General features: G+C 43.6%; 1 protein-coding gene across 2 annotated transcripts in view; it reads left to right on the forward strand.

The window, feature by feature from the left end:
* The window catches only part of LOC110074069 (cystathionine beta-synthase-like protein), a 41,136-nt gene that overhangs the window by 20,498 nt on the left and 2,391 nt on the right, over positions 1-18,247 (forward strand). For both annotated transcript variants that reach the window (XM_020783926.3, XM_020783925.3), the window contains exons 4-15: positions 118-252; positions 948-1,027; positions 1,911-2,045; positions 2,671-2,740; positions 6,683-6,774; positions 7,484-7,609; positions 8,431-8,515; positions 10,510-10,615; positions 11,610-11,687; positions 14,060-14,194; positions 16,726-16,834; positions 17,377-17,461. In XM_020783926.3, coding sequence (XP_020639585.2) covers positions 118-252; positions 948-1,027; positions 1,911-2,045; positions 2,671-2,740; positions 6,683-6,774; positions 7,484-7,609; positions 8,431-8,515; positions 10,510-10,615; positions 11,610-11,687; positions 14,060-14,194; positions 16,726-16,834; positions 17,377-17,461 — 1,236 coding nt within the window. The remainder of the gene's footprint in view (positions 1-117; positions 253-947; positions 1,028-1,910; positions 2,046-2,670; positions 2,741-6,682; positions 6,775-7,483; positions 7,610-8,430; positions 8,516-10,509; positions 10,616-11,609; positions 11,688-14,059; positions 14,195-16,725; positions 16,835-17,376; positions 17,462-18,247) is intronic.

The following is an 18,247-nucleotide window of genomic DNA, read 5'->3' on the forward strand; positions in this document are numbered from 1 at the left end:
ACTGTCCAGCTGAACTGCGTTAAATTGTTCAGATGCACCAAGATGGCTAAATGCAAATGATATTCACCAAATATTTAATTGAAGGCCGGTGTTCTTCCTTCCCTCTGTGGTTTCCAGTGGCAAAATGTGAGTTTTTCAATGCTGGAGGAAGTGTGAAAGACCGGATCAGCTTAAGGATGGTGGAAGATGCAGAAAGGGATGGGATTTTGAAGCCTGGGGATACTATTATCGAACCAACATCAGGAAACACAGGTATGGACATCTTGGATTTGGAGAACAAAAGTATTTAGAGTGGAAGTGAAGCCATTTGTGCTGGGGCTGGATGTGTGTGAAAAGAATGGGATGTAAAATGCTAACCAGTGTATATTTACTCTTCTCAAAATGAGCACATCATGACAATTATGAAAAGGTTAAGCTTGTGTTTTCCTCTCCTTGGCGGATGTAAGTGGGATAATGAAGTGATAATTTTAGTGTAAACAAAAGCAATACAGCTCTTCATTTTTACCAAACTGAGCAAGAAACACTGTCAGGCCTAGTTTTGCCAACGAATTAATTTGTAGGATGAACATTGCTGGTTGTAGGAAGCAGTTTCAACAGCTTTCCCTTTCTTTCAGCAGTGGTGTGATACCCGGATATACTGAATGTGAGATCCCTGGTACAAAATCACACAAATTCAGTTGGCAGCTTTCACAGATAATTTTTCACACCCGATTCTTACAGGTGTGGGCATCTTGGATTTGGAGAAGAAAAACAAATGTCATCTGTCCTGCTTCGTCACTGGCTGGGGGATTATGGGACTTGTAATCCATCATATTTGAGAGGCAGCTGGTTGATGGGAGAAATGATAGAGGCAGTACTCAGTTAGGTGGGGATTTCAGTATTCTCGCACAAGCTGAAATTTCAAGCCTCTGTGGTTTCTGATAGTGATGCCTCTTTCTTGGTTTCAGGAATTGGACTGGCCCTGGCAGCTGCAGTGAAAGGCTACCGCTGTATCATTGTGATGCCAGAGAAAATGAGCATGGAAAAGGTAGAAGTACTTGTTACAGATGCTTGAAGATCAACAGTTGATTGAATAATTGCTTTGCTAAGGCCATCAAAGCAGTTGATTGTTTATGGGGTGGAGATATAGCAAGATTCATTCATTCATTCATTCAAAGAGATGGGGGCACCACGAAGAAAGCATGATTTCTTATGTTCAGCCTTATGGCCTCCTTCAGTGTCACTGTTCTTGAAATCAGAGACTGCAAAGAGCAGGCAGGATGGGTATCTGTTTTGTAGGAGAAATATTCCAACCAGTATTGAGGCCCTAAACCAGTGATGGCGAACCTATGGCACATGTGCCACAGCTGGCACACAGAGCCCTCTCTGTGGGCACACGAGCCATAAGTCACCATAGAAAAATACTTACCCGTCCTCCAGTCCCAGATTTCAGCACTCCCCTCTGCTGGTGCAGTGGTCCAGCGGAGGGGTGCAATGTTGACCATTACCGGTCTTGCCCAATGGGGGATTGGAGGACCAGTAAGTATTTCTTTGTTAATACCGCCTGGGGTGGGGGGGAGGGAGAGGACAAGCATTTAACCCTTGCAGTGCAGGAGCAGCAGTGTTGGCACTTTGAAATAAATACGTTGATTTTATGTTGCAGTTTGGGCACAAAAAGGTTCACCATCACTGCCCTAAACCATTCAGGGGGCTACTTGCTTTATTAATAAAATGATAAATGAGGTTGGATGATTTAGGCAGACATTTCTCTGCCATCTCAAGTGATTGTATTTGTGCTGTCAGTTTGCAAACTGTGACTAAAGTAGGTGGTCTGATATAAAACATGAAAGGTGGAGTCGAGTCATATGAGTGACTGAAACGATGTATTGTGCAAATTTTGCTTTAAAAATGTTTTTCTGTTCGTAAATCAGGTGGATGTACTGAGGGCTCTTGGGGCTGAAATTGTGAGGACTCCAACTACAGCTAGATTTGACTCCCCAGAATCTCACGTTGGGGTGGCCTGGAGGCTGAAGAATGAAATCCCAAACTCCCACATACTGGATCAGGTAAAGCACTGACAGCAAAGTATTAAAGACGGCTGGGTTTCTAGCAGGGTGCATGAGAGAAATCTTCTTTTCTGGGGTTACAGTTTTGGGAATCTGGCCATCCTGGCTGGGGTTTCTGGGTATGTAGTCTTTTACATTCATCATTTAACATACGTGAAACAGTGCGAAGCCCTTTTTTCAACAGATGGGAAACTGAGGCTGAAAGTCACTCACCTGAGCTGACCTGGTGCCTCATTAGTTGAATTTGCATCTGAACCTACAACAGACCTTGTCTGTCTGTCCTTGGATATAGAGGTGGCTCAAAATACTTTACTTCCTGAGGCGGAGCTGCAAAGCCGTCCTCACCCCCTGTGTCTACTCATCTCAAAGTATGCGGAACCCCAAGGCAGAAAAACCCACATAGACTTCTCTTCTTCCCTGGCAGTAAAAATATGACACCTGAACCTCCTGTCTGGGGGTGCCAGGGCCTAACTACTATCTCTGCTTTTATTTTCTGCTTTTATGCCCACTAGCTGTGTGTGTTTGAAGAAGCTGAACCTTCTGGCTCTGCTTAGTTATCCATCAAGTTATTAAGCTTTGCTGTCTCCCCACCACCACACACAAAATCTTTTCTTTTTTAATACAGTACCGCAATGCCAGTAATCCCTTGGCCCACTATGACACAACAGCTGAGGAGATTCTGCTACAGTGTGAAGGTATGTTCAGCCACCAGGCATTGCCTCTGTTCACCATACATTGTTCTTGGAGAAACAGGGAAATTGAGAAATACTGAAAAGAGGGGAGGACAGGCTGATAAATCAGGACTCAAGGGGCTTCTGTCCGCTAGACATCTGAATGGTGCCAGTATAACTGGACTGGTCGTTAGCCCTCCTCTTCACAAGTTACTGTTCAGACCCAAATGCTATGATACATTTTTGGGAAATTAAAGATGTTTAGCCCATCAGGAGCAATTTTCAGAAATTAAAGACTTTCCGCCTGTGTCTCATGACCTCCAGTGGCCTTGAGAAATTGGATTTTTTTTTAATTTCTCAAAAAGCACTAGGACTGATGGTGTGTCATCAGCCTTGCATGACAGAAGTTACAGGACAGGAACTCAAATATGGTGTATCTAAAACATTCATAATGTAGGAATGTATCCAAAGAAACAGTCCTCTATCAAGAATCACCGAGGGAATTTTGTGGCTTTGAAATGGATTTAGGTCTCTTATCTTTGTTTTCTCATTCTCTGTTCATATGTGCACAGGCAGTGTTCGTTACTGTTTTATTTAACTTGCCTGAAGGTCTCAGAACAAGGCATCTCCTTTCATGTTCTCCTGGCCATGTTTACATGTAATTAATGTGATGTGGTGCCATCACTGAGTTCACTGCAAACTGCAGCCAATGAAGTGGGTGGTAGGAAAACTTTGAAAGCCAGTAGTGTTGCATCATCTGTCTTCTTCAAAAAAATTTTTTTGCCAGATGCCACATAAGGTAAAGGACCAGATGTGGGTGAGGGCCAGCCATGTATTTCTTGCAATGTGCAACTAATCTAGGCTTCATTCATGTACTGAAGAAATAATAATTCTGTGATCAGCCTCTGTGCAGGGGTTCCTTTTTAAAATTTGTCACCTTGGAGTCAGCAGAGGGAGCTCTTGCATAACAATTATTATATGCTGATTGAAAGAAAGCTTGTGTTTTGTACCTATCCTGTACCAAGAAGTGATCCTTATACCCGGTTTGAGTGCATGACTGCAACTGGTTTTTAGAATGCTAATTTAAATTTGTAGTATTGCTGCATGGCGGATATCTGAATGTGCTTTATGTTGTCTGATATTGTAGTTCAAATAAAACATTGCACAGGAGGCCTTTGAACAAAAGGCAGTATGGGTGGCAGTTGGGCTCCTGTGCTTCTGACAGTAGCATGGAAGGGAGAGTTTTAGCCAGAGAAGCTTCTAGGGTTGCAAAAATGGAGAAAGTGCTGGCATGTTGTTTTATTTGCTTATGTAAAAAGTACTGGAAGCTCATCTAATGGGTATACAGTGGTGCCCCGCATAGCGACGATAATCCGTTCCGGAAAAATCGTCGCTATACGGATTCGTCGCTATACGGGGCAAAAAAGCCCATAGAAACGCATTAAAACATGATTAATGTGTTCCTATGAGCTTCAAACTCACCGTTCAGCGAAGATTCTCCATAGCACGGCCATTTTCGCTGTTCGGTAAGGGAGCAGTCTGTCCCAGAAACAGCGGGTGGCCATTTTGAAACCGCCAGTCAGCTGTTATAAAAGCATTGCTATGATCGGAACCGATCATAGCAAAGCGAAATTCCACTGCCAGCCAGCCCCGGGCAACGCCCGGCCTCCTTCCCAGGGCTGTCCCGGGGCACAGACGGGTGGGCCGGAGGGTCTTTCTCTGGTGAGCGAGGGCTCGGAGGAAGGCAGCCGCCCAGGTGGGAAGGGGGGTGGGAAGGGACGCACCAGCCACCCACCTCTCGCCAGCCAGTCAGCTAGCCCGGGAGACACCCGGCTAAAGCCGGCGAGCGAGGGCTTGGAGGGAGGCAGCCGCCCGGGGTGGGGAGGAGGGGAGGGAAGGGACGCGCCGGCCACCCACCGCTCGCCAGCTAGCCCGGGAGACACCCGGACAAGGCCAGTGAGCAGCGAGCTGGAAGAAGGCAGCCGCCCGGGGTGGGGAGGAGGGGAGAGAAGGGGCGTGCCAGCCTAACGCCGCCAGCCAGCCCCGGAAGCCTGGTCTCCATGGCCGGGTGAGAGCGAGGGGAGGGAGCGCGGCTGTCTCCAGCCAGCGAGGGCTCGAAGGCAGGCAGCCAGGAAGGGGCGCGCCACCCACCGCTAGCCAGCCAGCCAGCCTCAGACGGCCGGTCTCCATGGCCGGGAGAGAGCGAGGGGGAGGGAGCGCAGCTGTCTCCAGCCAACGAGGGATCAGAGGCAGGCAGCCGGGAAGGGGCGCGCCCCTGACCGCCAGCCAGCCAGCCCCGGACACCCAGTCTCCTTGGCGGGGCGCAGACGGGGCGAGGAGGAGGTCTCTGGCGTGCCGCCCCCCAAGCCTCTGCCGCTCTGATCCTGGTCCAGGCGGGCGCCTCCTCTTTTGCAGCGCTCTGGCTCAGCGCCCGCCCCAGGAGTGCGGCTGGGGATTGGGGCCAGGCCCTTCACCCCTCCTTCCCTCCCTCCTTCCGAGGCAGGCGCCAATCAGGAGCGCCCCCGCTCCCCCCCAAAGGCTCACCCCTCAGCTGTTCCAAAAGGCGAGCCTTTGGGCTGCTCGCGGTGAATCACTTCTCTGGGAGCAGCCCAAAGGCTCGCCTTTTGGAACAGCTGACGGGCAGGCTTTTGGGCTGCTCCCGGAGAAGCGCTTCCATGCCAGCAGCCCAAAGGCCCGCCCATCAGCTGCTCCCCGCGAGCAGCGCAAAACCCGTTTTTTGGAACAGCTGACCAGCGGGGCCTTTGCGATGATCGTGGGGGAGTGCTCCCCCGCGATCATCACAAAGCGAATTTTCCCCATAGGGGCCATCGCAAAACGATCGCTCTTGCGATGGCAAAAAGTCCATCGCAAAACGATCGCTCTTGCGATGGCAAAAAGTCCATCGCAAAGCGATTTCATCGCTAAACGGAGCGATTGTTATGCGAGGCACCACTAATTGCTACGCTTGAGGTAACCAGCGTTGAGAGACAGACATAACGAGAGCAGAGTATTTCCCCCGTGCCCATAAAACATGGATATGTGGAAGATTGCAACCTTTAGAGGCCTATGATGAATGGGATTTGTAGCATGCTGTAAGAAAATGGGTGCACATGTACTGTATTTATTTCTGTTATGGCAGCCTTCAGTCTTATCATATGAATGATCATGACTGGCATAAAATATTCCATACAGTATTTACCTCATATTAGTTCTGTGTTGATATTAGTTTTGTGTTAATAATAATGCAGTTGGAACTGCAGAGCCGGGAGGGGCCCTATAGATCAGGCTTGTCCAACCTGCGGCCCAAGGGCCACATGCGGCCCAGGTTGGCTCATAATGCGGCCCAGAGCAATTTTTTATTTTTAAAGAAATTCCAAAATTTCAAGTTACACTGCTGGCACTTGCGGCCGGAATGCAGCTGGGGCACGTCACAACGCGGGGGGGGGGGAGAGGGAAGGAAGGAAGGAGCGGGAGGGGAGGGAGAGGGGGGCTGTATGACTGCATTGCGCCGTCCCCGTCAATAGGTGGACCCCCTCCCGGCCCCATAAAGCCGCTGGAGTCGAAGCTGGCAGCCTCTGCTGTCTGAGATCGCAGCTGCCGGTAAGCGCGCTTGGAGCAGGGCTGCGGAGGACGGCTAGGGCTGCCCCCCCATGCGGCCCAAACCAAATTTATGTGTGGCCCAAACCAAATTTTCATCTTCTAATGTGGCCCAGGGAAGGTGAAAGGTTGGACACCTCTGCTATAGATCATTGAATCCAACCCTGTCAAGGAGGCCCAGTGGGGACTCAAACTCCCAACCTCTGGCTTTGCAGCCAAGTGCCTAAACCACTGAGCTGTCCAACAGTGGATAAGTAAGCAGTGTCGGACATGTGTTAGACGAAAATAAATGCTTATCATTTATTTTGAATTTTGGGTACTGCATGCTTGTAAACTTCAACTGTATCTTTATTTTTCCTTGCTTGATAGGTAATGTAGACATGGTTGTAGCTGGTGCTGGTACAGGAGGCACCATTAGTGGCATTGCCCGCAAACTAAAGGAGAAATGTCCTGGATGCAAAGTAAGTCTGAAATTAGAGCATCTTGGTCACTGCTTATCACTATGGAACTTCATAACATTTTAAAAAAACTGTAGAGTCCTCCCTATTTCAGATTACATAGTGCATGAAACTCTTAGTTATTTAGAGGTAGTGCCTCAATTCTAGGATTACATTAGTAAACCTTGCCCACAAGTCCCTTCTAAAAATCAGTGCAGATGGCACTGCTAGAGTTGAATTTTTGCCTGATATATATTGATTTAATCCTCACAAGCAATAGAATTCTAAATGTATATGTTTTTAAAAAAATGTTTCTGGGCTTCTTTCCCTTTGTGCTCTATGTTCTGAACTCTATTCCTTACATAATTATTTGAGCAATAACAGGCTTTCACATCAAGAGGTATGTAACATACTGTAATACTATGCCTCATGTCACTTAGGGGTCCCTGCTCATTGGCACAAAATACATACCCTGTAATGAGAGATAGGATCTGAATGAAACCCATGCCAAATGCCTTGACCTCCAGCCTTTTCCTAAAGCAAGTGAACTTGGCATAGGAGCAGTGGAGTTTTTCCACAGGCATTAAATGCATTGATAAACTTTTAACTTGAGCATTTCCAAAAAAACCCAAAGGAAGGGGAAATGTTCTTTCTGTTCCTTCTGTTTACAACTGTTATGCAATATTGAGGTGTCATTTTAGTATTGAAATGGCAATCTTAAATTGTTCTGTAGATTATAGGTGTTGACCCTGAAGGATCTATCCTGGCAGAGCCCGAAGAACTGAATGCAACAAACAAGAGCACCTACGAAGTTGAAGGGATTGGATACGATTTTATCCCTACAGTTCTGGACAGATCAGTAAGTCTAGTTCATTTCCACTTTCCATCCATATTTGTGTCTTGCATATGTTCTTCTCCCCTTTAAATACATCATGCTGGAGGACCCCTAGTTCTCAGGGGTGTGAGAAACCTTTTCAAATAGTTGCTGGGAAGAAACCATAATTTGTGGGGGGGCAGTGTTGCTCTACAAACTTTATTCATGTTCCTGAGCATCACTGCCTGGGTGGTCCCTTTTTATGACTACTGGAATACTTGAAATCAAATTGCTAAGGAAGGCATTGCCCTACAGTTGCAACCAAGCTGGTGAATGGTTCATTCATGGCTTGGCTTAGCAGCGCTGGTGCCATAAATCCCCCTATAATCACCTATCATTTTCTTTTGTCCCCTGAATACTGTCAAGACATCAATAGCAGCTGGTGTCTGTCAGAGCTGATAGAGTAGAGGGTGTGTTGACTTGTTATAGGCCAGAGACGGGCAAGTGCTGGGGGCCAGGAGTCAAACTGGCCCCAGAGCCAAGATCATGCTTTATAGATCAAGTGCTTCATCAAGGCACTCTCAGCAACGCTGAGGCCAAAGTGCCATTGTCACTGAGGCAGATAAAAGTCTCATTCTGCCAGGTCTCAACCCCTAGTAATGAAGGGTTACCAACAAACCATTTCTGAAGACCATTAGTCAGCTACCAAGTTGATTTTGAACATCTTCCCTGAAATGTGCGATAGTGCACCAAGATTCTGCCTCCTGTTCACCACTTATTGGCATTGTCAGTATGAATATAATACCAGAGTAGAAAGTCGGGTATAATGTACTATATTGTTTCTGTTTCCTTCTCTCTTTTTTTAGTTGGTAGATGAATGGTATAAATGTAATGATGAGGAATCATTTACCTTTGCACGCATGTTAATCAGAGAGGAAGGGTTGCTTTGTGGTAAGTGCCATCCAGAAGATATGTTTGGAGTACAACTTCTGAAGTGGAGAACTGATCAGTCATTTTGACGGTGATGGTGGAGAAAGAATTATGGCAAAATGTTTACTTCTGAGGTCAGTTCCAGCTTCCTGCTGCCATACTGGTGGACTACTTGTATGGTGCTCCCATCCAACATACACATTATGTGTTGAAGCCTTTCCTGTGGCTGAAATGTATAAAATATATATTGCAGGCTTTTGCTAGAAGAGTGCTTGGGTGAGGGAAGGACGTTGCCAAAAGTGAAATCTGGGCCTGCCTCAGAATCAGTTCTTAATTTAGAATAAGTTCATAATCTAGAAAAGGGTGGAGAAGGGGCTAATCTGTAGCCCTGGGGCCACCTGTCTCCCTCCACCCCCAGCTGTTTTTGCACCTCTCAGCCCTGCAGTGACATCTCACCCTCCCCCCCCCCAAAAAAAGGCAGATTGTAGCTCTTGGGAGTCTTCAGGATTGGTGATTTGCCATTTGAATGCCACAGCTCCACTTGCACCATTTAACATCCCAAAATGCTCATTTTTCGTAATTGGGCCTGGACTTCTTGCCACTTCTTTTTTCTTTTCTTTTTTCTTTTGGTGGTTTGAGGGGCCATTGTACTATCCTGAGATGTTAGTGCCCATCTATGACCTAAAAGAAAGTGCAATCAAGCCCAGCATCCTGCTCCCAAGAGCCTCTTTCAGCAGCCACCCAAGGGAGGTAACTACAGCTTTTAGTCTGGGCATGCTCTATGCTCAAAGCAAGCAGCATGTTTCTGTTAATGTGTCCTTGAAAGATCATCAAGAAAAAATTAGCAAGTGGCTGTCCTAGCTGTTTTATATACAGTGGTGCCCCGCATAGCGATGATAATCCGTGCAGCAAAAATCATTGCTATATGGATTCATCGCTATGCGAAAAAAAGCCCATAGGAATGCATTAAAACCCGTTTAATGCGTTCCTATGGGCAAAAAACTTACCTTACTGCGAAAATCCTCCATACGACCACCGTTTTCACTGCCCGGTAAGCGAGGAATCTGGGCAAAAACACAGCGGGCAGCCATTTTATTTACCTGGCAGCCATTTTGGAACCGCCGATCAGCTGTTCTAAAACATCGCTATGCGAAAATCAGTAAGCGAAACAGCTTACCGATCATCGCAGTGATATTTTACCATTTAAAACATCGCAATGCGATCGCAAAAACAATCACAAAAAATTGTCGCTATGCGGATTTGTCGTTAAACGAAGCGCTCGTTAAACGAGGCACCACTGTATTTGCTTTGGCACTCCTCTGTTTTAAGTTCCTATTACTATGTACCTATTACTATGTACTATGTACTATTAGTATTTATTCTTAATGTAAGAAAACAGTAGCAGTCAGATGCTCCTGGGAAGGAAAGGATCCGATTGAGGAAGGCTTAGAGCAGTTGGCTGTGGAATCAGAAATCAGGAGCTCAATTCCCATTGGGCTTCCTGGGACAAAAGTCAGCCTGTGTAGCCTTGAGCAATCTGCACAGCTCCAGAACACCCCCAGAAGAAGGGAATGGCAAACCACTTTTGAGTACTTTATACCTAGACAACCCTAGAATGGGCCATCATGAGTTGTAATTGACCTGGTGGCATATTAAAAGGAACTTGTTATTTATTTTCTGTCCAGAGGTTTGAAATGTTACTTTTGAACTACAGCTCCCAGAATCTTTCAATCAGTGTGGCAATTGGCTGTGCCAGCTGGAGTATTCTGGGATTAACACTCCCAAAAGGTACTGTTTTAAGAGCCTTGCTTTTGTCTATACTTGTACATAGTGCCATTGAACAATACGAGTTTTCAAGAAGCTTTGCAAGGCATTACAGAATACCTCTGTGAATCAATTGCAGGGATAATAACCTTCCCCAGGATGTGCAGTCTTAGAAAGACTATGTAGCTTATTGATCTAGATTTTAGAAGCATTGGTCTTCCGTTGCTTGAGTGTTGACTCTTCTTGGACAGGGGGCAGCTCGGGCAGCGCCATGTCTATTGCTGTGAAAGCGGCCAAAGTGCTGAAGGAAGGCCAGCGCTGTGTTGTTATCCTTCCAGACTCTGTTAGGAACTACATGTAAGTAATGTCACCCGCATTTCTATCTTTCCTACCTGTCATATAATGCTGAGGTGACAATCCCTGCTCTCATGGTTAGGTCTCTGACTTGGTGGTGGGCCTCCAAAACTGATAGCAGCCCCATGGGATGTTTATGACCACTTCTGTAACGTATGGCAGACAAAGTAATTTTTATCCACTGGAATACAGGGAGTGTTTCATTTTATATCTATGGAACTATACTACAGCATTAAAATGGTTGTACATGAAACATTATGTTGTACAGGTTTTTAAAATTATAGTAATAAAAATGAAGTTACATTGTTTGGATTTTTAAAGTATTAAACGTGAGAGCTCTGTTATGAGGAAGGTTCTTGACTGTTGTTTTTGAAAATAATTCTTGCTAAGGTTCTGGATATTTTAAGAACTGCCACCTTCCCAGACCTTGGAATAATTAGGCTTTTGGACTGCAGCTGGAGGTTTCTGGGACTTGCAGTCAGGAAGAGGTGTGCTTCCCTTACCATCCTGCCTGTGCCATAAGATCCGGCAGTGATCCTTCTCTGCATCCCAACTGTGGCGGGATGGGGATGAGAATCGGAGCCTTCTCTGTGGCCATACCTATGTTGTGGGGTTCTAAGAACTCCTTTGGCAGCCTCTGTTTTATCTGCTTCGACTGTCTGTTTTTATTACTTTTCCATTCTCTTTTGGAACTCTTGCATATTTAATGGTTTGTCCTAAATGTTGTTATCTGCCTTGAGTGGCGGGTAAGTTACCGAAGGGTACCACACACATTTGAATACAAATATATGAACATAATAAAATGAAGATTGCCACTTTATTGATATCTCCATATAAATGTTTCAAACTTGTCTGAGAGCCACATGCTTAAAATGATATTTTTTTTATCATACTTGTGAGTCATGAAATTTCATGCCACATGCTCATTTTATAGCTTATTTACCTTTAGGGCAGGCATAACCTAAATTGGTGCTTGTGACTTCTTGGTGGTTTCCAGGTCAAAATTTTTGAGTGACAAATGGATGACCCAGAAGGGGTTCATGACGGAAGAAGACAGCAGCATTAACAAACCTTGGTAAGATCACGATGAATATTGTGGTACAGTCAAACCCACTTCTGAAGAACTTATTTATCCAAAAATCCTCCATATTTTACAAGCATTTTTACACTATTTACAGTTACATTTAGTTGGTCCATGTTTATGCACGAGAGCATGCTGGGAATTAATCTTGCTGTTCCTCAAATCTCCTTTTGCCTCCCCCAGCTCCCTTCCCCTCTCCCCCAGATCACCTCCTTTCTCGCTCATAAATACTCAGTCATGAGACAACTTCAGGACTAGTCCTGCCTTTAGGCAAAGTAACGCAGGTTCATAGGAAGCAGATGATGGGTGAAATGCAGTGGTTGCCCCTGGCTATTCCTCCTGACCGTCTGTAGCTATTCCGTTGGCAGTAAAGGGCAATGCTGGAGCATATAGGCTATCCTGCATCCCCTGAACTAGTCTCCTTCTCTTGAGTATGCCGGGGGAATATATCCTGTTCTCAGTGTTGGAAGTAAAATTCAACCATCTATCTCATTTGACTCTGTACATCAAATGCAGGGAGTTGCAGAATGGGCACCATCTTGTCCTTCACCTCAGACAGTAAAACATCTTGAGCTAGTTTTTCACATCTTTTAATGTTATGTTTGTTTTAAATTCCCTGATTTTGCTTAAGCTGCTAATGAAGCAACCAGCATCTGATAACACATTTTGGCATTATCTATCAAGAAAAATAAATAAAGAAATAAACAGGCACATTTTTGCCCCCTCTTTGTAAATAATCTATTTTTCCTCCAGCCTTCATTTTGCTCTGTTGATTATGAGAGGAGAGGAAACAGTTGATTAGCAACTGAATGGCAATAAAGGGGGTCTGACTTAGCAGAGTTTTATCTAAGCTCATAACTCTTTGGTCTCTGTCAGTCCTCACTCTGTACTGTGTGTGAAGGTCTAGGTGTAGGGTTTTTTTTTTCCATCCTTAGGATTTAATTCCAGCTCTGCTAAACTCGGAGTCATGATTTTGATTTCTAGAAGGGTTAGCCATATTCATGTATTGCTGCAAAAGAAACAAAGAGGCTCATGGCTTTTAAGAGACTAGAAGATTTGTTGTGGGTGTGAGGCATATGCATCTGTATGTAGTCATAAGTATAAAGAGAGATACTAAAAGGGCATGAGATGTCCATCTGTGTCCATTTTATATGTGCAGCTTAACATGAACAAAGAAGCCATTCCTTCTAAGAGTGAGTAGCATTAATACCTTCATCTAGTCTGGATGATTGTGCTACATTGGTTGTGTTAAAGTCATCATACAGAGTTGTCATAGGATGTACATTTTTGCTTTTCATGATTGGCTCTACTAATTCTAGCCTTTGCCGTTTTTATTCTATATAATCATATGTGCCTGTCAACCAAGGTTATCATTTCATGTGTCTGATAAAGTGGACTCTGGTCTGAAATTTTACATCAGAATAAAATTAGTGTTTAAGCCACTGCAAGACTTCCTAAAAGGCTGATGGTTAACTCTTCTAGAATACAGCCTTTTTTACTAGGTGTCTAGCTGTTGCTTGTATGCACTGTTGCAATATAAATCCCTATTTTTCATTCAAGACGCATCACACCATAAAAGGTTGCAATGATCATTGTTAGACTGTATTATTAACATATACTCCCCAAGAAAATACTTAATGTATTGTATTTATTATGAAATGTGTTTGTTTTGAGTGACGTATTATATTTCTATTTTTTATCCAAGACCTATTGATGCCTAATTGGGCACAGGTAATTAGATCCATACATGTATTTGAAGTAATCTTGTGTTACCTTTAAATGAGATGAGTGCTGTCATGTGAATACATGTTATTGTGAAGAGGTGAGTGGTAGGTGAAATGGTTAAAATCAATTTGTTATATTAATTGTTAATAAATATCATTAATCATTGCCTCTTTGAAATAAAAAAGGAATTTATAAGTGGCCAACAATGGCCAGACCCCCATTACTTCCCCAAAGTAACAAATCAAGATAACATGAAAAGTATTATTGTTGTTCCAAAAAGTGTACTGTCATTGGTGTTCAACAATTAAAAAAACAAATTTAAAACTTTCTGATTATTTTTTTTACTAATTGGGGTAATGAATAAATGTTAATGAATTATTTCTGAGCTTTGCCAAACACAGCCAATGTGCAAAATGTACATCCAATTTAAGAACTAGCTGAATGCTTGAATACTACACTAAAATGGCTTTTTCTAAATTTGAGGCAAAGGTATGTGGCTGTATTTAGATGCAGTAATTGACCCCATATATTTTTACAGGGAAAGCTTATGTTTACTAAGACACAACTTGATCCCCAGTGTTTGAATTGCTTGCTATAAATTCTGGTGTGGGGAGTGATTTTACAGTATTTCTTTCCTGTAGGTGGTGGCACTTGAAAGTTCAAGAATTAAGCCTCTCTGCTCCTCTGACAGTTCTACCATGTGTTACCTGTGAAAAGACCATTGAAATACTCAGAGAGAAGGGATTTGATCAGGTGCCAGTTGTTGATGAATCTGGGTATGTGCAGCCTTAAAGGCTTTTTCTCCTCCTCCAAACATAAAGAGTTTTAAGAGGATTATCTTATGCGTCTAGACACCGCTCACTGATCTTTCCTCTAATTTAGGGCACAACTAGATGGGAGAATCTGGAGTGATCAGGTCTCACTTAAAAGGCTCTTATTTGGGGGGCAATCTATTTTATCATACTTGAATGATCCTTCCATTCACATGGAGAAGGATCCAGACAGCTCAGATTGCTCCAATCTCTTCCCCTTTTGATGATTGACACCCTTCCCTTCCCCTTTCCCTACCTGTTGTTACAGCTGTTATTCCACAGCAACTTCCTTTTTTTTAATTTAGTAAGTGGCACAGTGCTATAGCAATGTGTCAGCTTAGCATGGATGCTCCCTTGTATCTAGAATAGTGATGTCACTTAGGAGAATGTTTTAAAACAATTGTGAAAAGAGGAAAATAGAGGAGTGGGTTTCTCTACAATCCTTTCTACTGTCACAACCCACTTCATACAACACAGGTTTATCACTGAAGAGAACACGGCTCTGTTTGGGAACAAATCAGGCCGTAGTGCTGTGCCGAAAAGGACTGGAACAGCTTGCAAAAGCAGTGGGATAGATTGCTCTTAGTTGAAACACATGGTTTCAGGAAAACAGGATGAACCAACCCACACCAAAAGTGAAGCAAATAGTGAGCAATATCCTTATCGGATTGACCCTTTAGTTTCCTTAAATGGAAATCACTGCATTTCACAGTGCTGCATGATTTGCTTGCTTGCACCTTTAAATTACATTCTACTTGATGCAATTTGTTGAATCAAAGATTGGAGCCTGGAAATCTACTTTTAAGAGAAATGAATACAATGACAGGGCGATGGTATCCATAACTGAACAATGGTGGACCGTGTTCTGGGTTCTGACCCTTCACTTGAATCTTGACTTGTGCCGCCTTCACTAGATTGTGTTCCTGGTACAACACTCCCTTTGAAATGGATTGCATGAGTCACCAGGCTGCTAATGAAAGAGTTTGTCTACATTGCACAGTTTTTAGCAATATGATGTCACGAAGTCACTATTACCTGCCATGGGCTAATCCTGTGGAGCTCTGGGGCTTGTAGTTTGGCCAGATATTTTGAATTCTCGGCTAAAGAGCTCTAGTGCACTCCCCTGAGCACAAACAGAGAGTTCTAAATACCTGACAAAACAGCAAAACCCCGGATTCCATAAAATGGAGCCAGGGCAGTTAATGCTGCTGTTAAACAGAAGTTTGTAATGAATAGTATAGGTACACTTGGGGTCAGGCTTGCTATGAAATGTTCTCCTCTTCCCCCCCCAGCACCCTTTTTTTCCTTTTCAATCCGTCTGTTATAGCACCTCAAGAAAGATTTTTGAATGTCACTTCCTTGAGGTTAAAGGTAAAGGTGCGGGTGGAGTGGCAGCTTTTAAAATCTGCCTTTAAACTTATGACATGGTTTATTACCTTGTGAGGGTTATGATCATCATCTTGAAATTACCCATAAAAGAATTAACTCGGCTCAGCTTGTACCTTAGCTGTGAAGTCAGCCAAGTAGGGAAAAAATGGCTGATAGGATGGACAGTGTTGTGGGCCTATTAACAGGATAACAAGTTGCAATCCAGGTAGGATGTTCATGCTCAGAATTCATCCTGGTTTGTTAAACAGAGTTCATTTTGTGCTTCTCTGATCATTTGTTGCAACAGCACTTCCGATTTAAGGGTAGGCTGCATCATTTACAGACACAACCTGAATTGTAGAGAATGGGAAACAGTGGGAAAGAGAGATCACAGAAAGACATTTGGTCCTTGAACTTTCAGCTAGTTTCAAAGGCTTTATATTTTTAGACCTTATGATCCCCCACAGTGGCAGAAGCAGCTCAGGCAGTAGTGAATGGCAAATTCTTGTCCTAAAAGCTTTTCAAGTAGTCGCAGCCGCCTTGATCAGCTGCTAGTGAGCGGCAAACCACGAAAGTTTAAGCAAACAAAATTTATTAGCTGCAAGACTCTTGGTTGGTTAAGTTATAGAATCAGTGTTATAAATGAAGACTTACTCATCACTTGCGCTCATAATGATGATGGCGATAATAATACTGCTCTCTTTTGCTCGTGCTATTTTTTTAGGAGAGAGAATTGGAGTAAGCATATGGCAAGTAAGAAAAGGGTGGAGGACCCCATCCCTCCCCAGCCACATTTCCCATCTAAAGAAGCTTTTCTTAAACAAGCAAACAAACAAACAGGCTATTACATGCAGCATTGGCAGCTCATTCCTGGAGCGGGAGGCATACTATGTTGTCCAAATGTTGCCAACATAGGGTGTTGTGCTTCTGCTTTTAGTTCATGAGCTCCCTATGCTATGCAGCATGTGGTAGGTTGTTTGCCCCTAAGGATTCTTTTTTTATTGTAAATATGAAACTGAAAGGAATTACTTAAAATGCTTGTTTTAAAGCACCATGCTGGAAAGAACATAAAAGCTTGTTCAGTAGAAAATTGTGTTTGACCTAGTGTGGTTTGGCATTCTTTTCAGGGTGATTCTAGGAATGGTAACCCTTGGCAACATGCTTTCTTCAGTGCTTGCTGGCAAAGTGCAGCCATCAGACCAAGTCAGCAAAATCATCTACAAGCAATTCAAGAAGGTAATTGTGTCTTCCAGTGTGTGTCTCGTTCCTCCTCACCTCCACCTTCCCAGTATGATAGAAATTGCTTCTTGGAAATTTCCAAACCAATAAAGACAGGGGACTCTGTTTCACTAAAATGTCTGACAACAACTCGAGAAATTCAACATGTCCAGATGGTCATTCTGGGACAAGCTGCAATTTGAACAGGATGTTGACTCTAAAAAATTCATTTCGTTAAAAAATTTATGGGAGCAGTAACCTTAAACAAAGGTTATTTTGCGACGCAGCTCACCAGCAAAAAGAAAAAAGAAAAGCAAAGGCTGTGTTGTCTAACACAGGCAATGCCAGTTGTACAGAATAGGAAACAATGGAGAAGGGGTACTCTGTTAGGTATTTATCTTACTGTGCAGTCTGGGAAGTGTTTTAAGTATATGTGTGTGTCAGGGACAGCATGATTTGGGTTGGGAAGGTATTAGCAGAACAAAAATGGGGAGGGAGGATAGCTGCAAAATTAGCTTGCTTTTTTATCTTTTAAAACATGGATTATTTGCTCTCTGCAGATTCACCTGCAAGACAACTTGGGGAAGCTATCTCATATTTTGGAAATAGATCACTTTGCGCTGGTGGTACATGAACAGATTCAATGTAAGTAACAGAACATCCAGAGGACCCTGGACAACTTCCCACCTCTTCACTAGCATGTTTTGAGTGGATCACATTATTAATGTGTCAACTGCTTTCCCACCAAATCCACTCAAGACAACTTGTGGTAAAATAGCAGCATGGTCAGTGCTATACTTGATTATGTCCACCTTCTGTATTTCAGGGTTATTTCTTAATAATAGTATGAATGGGAAAGAGCACTATATGAAATGTAATTAATATATTATTAGCAGTGCAGCTCTCCTGCTCTTCATGAGGTCAGCATCTCTTCTTGCTTGAGCTTGTCATATCTGAAACCAGATTCTTGACTTCTCTAAGTGCACAGAAAATGCCCAAATGAGCCAAGACACCATGGGACTGGTAATTCCTAAGAGCTGTGTCTCATAGGGCAACACATCATGCTCTATAACTATATTCAGATATTATCTTGAAACAGCTGAAATCCACACGGGTATGGGGAGCACATGTACAACCCCTCCCCCATCTCCCCACCCTACTTGGAAATGAGGCCAACCTTTGTGTTTTAAGTGCAGTCTGCACTTATAATCATCTTCAGCTGTATACAGTGCTTCTGGGACCCTACCTTATCTTTAAGTGTTTCAGTCAGATGCTCTTTTGAAATGGCTCTGCAGATCTTCGCACTGAACAAAAATTATTTTCAGGTGGAATGAGGATATTAGGTGCAAGAGTTCCATCCATTTAGCCCTTTATGTTTTCTGGCATAACACTTGAATAAGACTTCTGTCTTTCAAACAAGAACTTCACTAT

Source organism: Pogona vitticeps, chromosome 3, assembly GCF_051106095.1.
Source record: "Pogona vitticeps strain Pit_001003342236 chromosome 3, PviZW2.1, whole genome shotgun sequence".
Classification (NCBI taxonomy): Eukaryota; Metazoa; Chordata; class Lepidosauria; order Squamata; family Agamidae; genus Pogona; species Pogona vitticeps.